This window comes from Bubalus bubalis, chromosome 3 (genome assembly GCF_019923935.1).
Source record: "Bubalus bubalis isolate 160015118507 breed Murrah chromosome 3, NDDB_SH_1, whole genome shotgun sequence".
NCBI lineage: Eukaryota > Metazoa > Chordata > Mammalia > Artiodactyla > Bovidae > Bubalus > Bubalus bubalis.
In genome coordinates this window covers 137,899,769-137,905,768 of record NC_059159.1, presented here as the reverse complement: position 1 = coordinate 137,905,768, position 6,000 = coordinate 137,899,769, and the positions used below count along the sequence as shown (strand labels likewise).

The window sequence follows — 6,000 nt, the reverse complement described above, 5'->3', positions numbered from 1 at the left end:
TCTGTCCCTGGGATTCTCTAGGCAAGAATACTGGAGTGGGTTGCCATTTCCTTCTCCACAACCAGGAAGCAGCCAATATCAAAGACACAATGGCACTGTTGAAATAAATGTTTAAGATCAAAGGATAAAATACAACTGCCTAATTTCCATAAGATTTGTTTAAAGAAAAAAAAGCTATCAATACCTCAGTCCTTGTTTAAATATTGCTGCCAGAAAGATTTTGGTTATTAATTTTCTCTCAGGTTGAGGAGACAAGGACTGAGAAAAATTACTTGGATTTGAGGATCTGGAAGATCTATGTGATTCCTAATGTGCATTAACTAGTTGGACCTCGACGTTGGACCGACATGCATTAAAGAAAGGCCATGGGACTTCCCTGGTGGCCCCGTGGTTGAGACTTTGCCTACAAAGGCAGGGGACACGGGTTCCATACCTGGTCCAGGAAGATCCCACATGCCCAGGGCAACTAAGCCCCCATCCTAGAGCCCGTTCTCCGAAGAAGAGAAGCCAGGGCAATGAGAAACCCCCATCTCCTGGCAAATATACAAAGCCAGCACACAGCAACGAAGACCCAGCGCAGTCAAAAATAAATGCTTTTTAAAAAGAAAGCCCGTAATATCAGAAAACGGGGTCTTCTGGTAAATCTCACACTTTAGTTTGGGATATACAGATGTTTACCGATTTTCCAGAATCAGAAAATAATAAGACACACATAACGTTAACTAATTTGCAACCCTACCCCTAACCTTCCTTTCCTCTTTCTATCCAGTAGTTAGCTCCTCATACCAGCGCTCGATTTACCCGAGCAAACACTGTTTACGCCAAGGGCCTGGCAACGCTACTGCCTCCCCCCAGTTCCAACCGGGTCCCCCAACTCCAGAAGCCCCAAACCCAGGCTCCAGAGCCCTACACGCGAAAGCGTGGGAACTGGAGCCAGTCGCTCCTCCTCCTGGCGGGGCGGAGCCGGGCGCCTCCGGACCAGTGCGTGCGGCGGCGCAGGGCTCTCAGTCGCGGCAGGCGCTGCTGAGCGGGCCGAGGGTGGCCAGAGGCGCGTTCGCAGGGCTCTGGGACTGCCAGAGCCGGCACAGGTCGGCGCGCGAAGCCGCGTCGGAGAGCACAGTACCGACCCACTCAGGCGCTTCGCCCCGCCCCGACGTCCGCGCCAGTGGCCTAACCTGCCCGACTCGCCGAACTTGCCTCAGCTCCCAGCGGCAGCAGGTGGCCCCGGACTCCCCGCCGTCGCCGCAGCCGAGGTGGGCCACGCGCCCCGGAGCCCTCGCGAGCGGGATGGATGCGGACGGGGACCTGGAGGAGCTAGCCCGGCTACGCTCCGTCTTCGCCGCCTGCGACGCGAACCGCTCCGGGCGCCTGGAGCGTGAGGAGTTCCGCGCGTTGTGCGCGGAGTTGCGCGTGCGGCCGGCCGACGCCGAGGCCGTGTTTCAGCGGCTTGACGCCAACCGCGACGGCGCCATCACCTTCCAGGAGTTCGCGCGCGGCTTTCGCGGGGCCCTTCGCGGGGGTCCGCGCCGGGGCTGGGGACCGCGAGAGCCCGCGCCCGCCGCGGCCCAGGTGGGGTCCGACTCCGGGTCCGGCGAGGAGGACGAGGGCGACGAGGACACGGCAGCGGCTCTGGCCGCTCCCTGGGACCCGGCGAGCTCCGGCCAGGCTTGGCAGGACTTCCAGGCGAGACTCGGGGACGAGGTCAAGTTCATCCCCAGGTACGAGTGTGGTTTGGAGGGCGGGAGGTGGTGGTGGTGTTTCCTTTTCTTCCCGGGACCCTACCATCTCTCCCCCTTACCTTCGGAGTGGGCAGACGCCGTGGATCCTGTCTCTCCCTTGTCTCCATTTATTGATTCACTTTAACTTTTCCCAAATGAGACTCTTTAAGGAACGAGAATCCTCTCAGCTGCAAAGGGCACTTAGTTACACAGTCCAGAGTGAAACCCGCAGCGCCCGGAGATTCTTCCAGGACACTGGTTTAGGAGTGCTCCCCAAACCTCGGCGACTTGATTATATCGTCTCTTACTCCTGGCCTCCAGGCTGCAGTCGCAGCGGCAGCCCCGAGCGGTGACCCGGGCCGCTAGCCAATTTGGCATTCTCTATAGTAGTTTTTGGTATTTTCTCCTACTACGTAGAAAACAAAGCCTTGCTATGCATTTATTTTGCGGCATACAAATATTCATCACTGCTACGTGCTGAGCATTTTACAAGTTTGTTTAATATTCAGAGTAACTTTGGGGGTGGACTTTCTTATCTTTGATTGATGGAGCAGTTTCGACCTAAAGACGTTAAGGGACTTGTCCAGTTGCTGAAAGAGCAGTATTTGATCCCAGATGTTGTGAACTGAAAAACTCTCACTTTTTATACCACAGAATAAAATGATAAAATCACACAATAAACTACTCTTGTGGCTCTGACAGAAATAGCATAGGATCAAGTTACTTTTCAGGCAAAAGGGGGATGCCTGCAGGTTCAGGACTTGGTGGGAAAGATACTCAGGTTTTATTGAGATTAATTTGCATCTGTCTCTGCTTCTAGTCATTGTATGTCTTGAGCCATTCGCATATCTTCCTCGGGCACCACAAACATCTTAATGCTATGTTTTTCTGCTCTCTGGATTTTCATTGAAATTGTATGGGTCTCTGGCTGTCATTGTTGGGAAGATCTGAAAGGCATCATTTGGTTGGCAGTTCACATATCTGAGACAGAAGACTGAGAAAAGGAAATAGCTCTGGAAGGCAGCAGTGACCTGGCTCACCCATTCACAGCTTACACCTACAGGGCTAGGAGTTCTCACTTCCTCCACCGCCCAGCTTCTTCTCCCTCCAGTTTGAAAAGTTCAGGGAGTACTGGGCATGGAAAGTGACTCACTGCAGTATAAGAGGAATTGTGTAGAGAAAGTGGGTGTGATACCCATCTTTCCTATTATGTACAAATGAGTGAAAATGCAGTGTCTCCATCAGGGAAGTTAAAAAAAAAACACTTCGAATATAAATATAAATATATATATATATATACACACACATACACACACACACACACACTTTGAATCAGCTTCCATCTGTGACTTGGTTTGGGTCCAGCTAGGTAAAAAAGGTAACAATATTAAGAATAAGAAAAGTTACACCCGCACCGTATTTTATACACACATGCACACACAAAACTACTTTTCAGAGTTGTCAAGTCTCAGCAGCAGATATTTGACTCAGCCTCTAAATGATCAAAATGATCTTGTTAAGGTCAGCGTACAGCCAGGACTTAATATTATTGATGGCATTATTCTTATCACTGTGCCTTTCCAATTCTTGAGAGCCTATTAAATTTAATGGCACCAGTGTCACCTGGTAGACTTGTGTCCTAAGCCCCACCCTTGCCTTCTGTGAGATTAACAAATATAATATTTGCCTTCCTGTACTTGTTGAAGAACTAAACTGAGTCGCTTCATCTGATTGTTTCTATGGCAGCCATTAGCTGTTTGGGTAAATTGGGTTCCTTCTATTCCACTTCCTCATATAGCTGTTCACCTTCTCTTTCTCCCATTCAAACTTGATAAAAATCTGTTGTTATTGATAATGCCGTTGTCATTATTTTAATTCTGCAAACATTATTGAGTGCCTCCTTTGTGCCAACCACTGTCCTAGGTACTGTCCTAGGTCCCTGGAGACAAAGAGCAGGAGACCGTGGTTCATGCCCTCAAGAAGTTCATAGTGTGAGTAAAATATTTCTCAAAAATTTCCTTAGAGGGCATGTAAAAGAAAAATTTTTTGCAGGAAACTCCACGTATTGTGGGCTTCCCTGGTGGCTCAGTGGTTAAGAATCTGTCTGCAGTGTAGGAGTTGCACAAGACTGGGGTTGGATCCCTGGGTTGGGAATATCCCCTGGAGGAGGGCATGGCAACCATTCACATATTATTGCCTAGAGAATCCCATGGACAGAGGAGCCTGGCGGGCTACAGTCCAAAGTGTAACAAAGAGTCAGACATGACTGAGGCGACTTAGCATGCCATGAATTGTGGGCATAGCCCAACAGACTGCCAGCAAGCAGGAACTTTCTTTGAAGTTTTGAATTTTTGTCTCAAAAAAAGAAGTCATGTATTTGTTCATTTTACTGTATAATATCTTGTGAGTTGGTTTAACATAAAATATTATATTTTCTTCCAGAGAAAAAACTGTCTCTCTGGGAAGGTGTGCCATTTCACCTGGTGCCTTAATTTCTCACCCGGTGCCTTAATTTCCCACCTGGCACTCCATCTTCCTGCGGATAGCACCCTGTCCCATGCCTGTCTTTGGGCTCTGTTCATGTACAATTTGAGGAGAACAGATATCAGATATAGGAATGTTTGGTTCCTATAGAGGCAAAACTGGGAGTGATTGGTTTGGTTCCTATAGAGGCAAAACTGGTGATGGTGATTTCCATTTCAAAGATCATTCAAGCTCTTAGATGAAAATGTTAAGCAAATTTGGGTTAAACTCCTCAGTCATTGGTAATTGTGATATTAGAGAAAAATAATTTGTACTGTGAAAGAATAAAAACAGTCTCTGAGATATGTGTTAATACCCTCATAAGTTGGTTTTCCCTTAGAAAACTGAGGGAGTCTTTGCCTTCAAGCCTGGGGAGGGAAGCATCCCAAGTTGCCACGTGACCTGCTCACCTGAGGTGGACATGTGTAAATGGTCCAGAGGGTCAGGATGGGCCATTGCCACTTCCTGGTAAGCTGGAACAAGGTCAGCCGTCAGGTGAAACCAGAATGGGCAAGGCAGTGTAGTTATGTAAGAGAATTCCAGAAGGAAGGTTGCATCAGGCCAAGAAAAAGTCATGAAGTAGGGAGAGAATGTCTGGGGAGAAACAGAGACCAGACTTGTAACCACCTAGTGGAGCCAATTTCTGGGGCCCCAGGCATTATCTTGGTGAAAGGAAGGTTTTTACACAGTGGGTACTTAGTAAATATTTGTTCAGTGTTCTTTGATTCCTTGCTTCATATCCTGAGAATGCAGTTAGTTCGTGCTGTATGCATTCTCTTCATTTCTTTTGTTGGTTCCCTCCCTTTATTTGCAAGTTCCCGATGAGAGCTCATGTGTCCTGAGATTGGCAAGGAGAGAAGGCTACAAGGTGTGTGTGTGTGTGTGTGTATGCATGCATTGACCATTTGACCAAGGAGGGGGCATGGCAGGAATTCATCTCTCTTGTCTAGTCAGAGCCAGAACTTTTCAGAGTGTTCTTAGTCCCATCTGTAGAAATTCTGAGTTTCACTTATGGACTGATTAACTTTAATAATTTAGAACCCCACATTCTCATAAACAGAAACACAAGGGTCCAGCCGGCACCAAAACCATGATGGACTTGTGAACGGGCATGAGTTTTGCCACGGTATTTAGAGCAGACCCAGAGTGGGTGCCTCTGGTGTAATAAGGGTTCGCACAGCTGATGACCTGCCAGACAGGGTTAGGGTGGGATTTGTTCAGGCACCAAAATTAGACCCACGTGGTCAGTTGTTTCACATGGTCTGTGCCCTTTCTGTGTGCACAGTGTTGAAGAAGTCTTTTGCTGAATGGCTTAGAAACAAGAAATTTAATTGAGAAGAACCAGAACTACCCACATGTGAACTGTCACGTGGATCATCAAAACAGTTTGCTTCAGCATGTCTGTATAACTATGAGGATGACAGCTAAAATGGAGTGGAAGTACAACGGCTGACACCAATGCCACTTAACTTGTAGGACGAAGCTACAGTAGGCAGAGGCACAGTTTCCTTTACATTTCCCTTTCTTGGGGTCCACTTTGGGCTCTGATCGTCTTCTTTTGTAACAGTGCAGTTGCTTCCTAAGCCCACTTCACCACTTCAAGATGTGGTGCTTGGAAAGATGGAAAAGGGAGAGGAGAGAGGGAGGCACAGAGAGAGGTAAACACAGGGAAAAGGCTGGAGACCCAGCGTGAGGAGGGCAGGGTGAGAGGAGGCAGAAGACCAGCAGGCAGATGGAGAGACACTGATGATTGATTAGG

At 48.2% G+C, this 6,000-nt stretch overlaps 1 protein-coding gene across 2 annotated transcripts in view; it reads left to right on the top strand.

Moving 5' to 3' along the window:
- The first annotated feature begins 991 nt into the window (after window positions 1–991).
- The window catches only part of RASEF (RAS and EF-hand domain containing), a 92,391-nt gene continuing 87,382 nt past the window's right edge, over window positions 992–6,000 (top strand). For both annotated transcript variants that reach the window (XM_006060434.4, XM_006060433.4), the window contains exon 1: window positions 992–1,718. In XM_006060434.4, coding sequence (XP_006060496.2) covers window positions 1,288–1,718 — 431 coding nt within the window. In that variant the 5' untranslated portion in view covers window positions 992–1,287. The remainder of the gene's footprint in view (window positions 1,719–6,000) is intronic.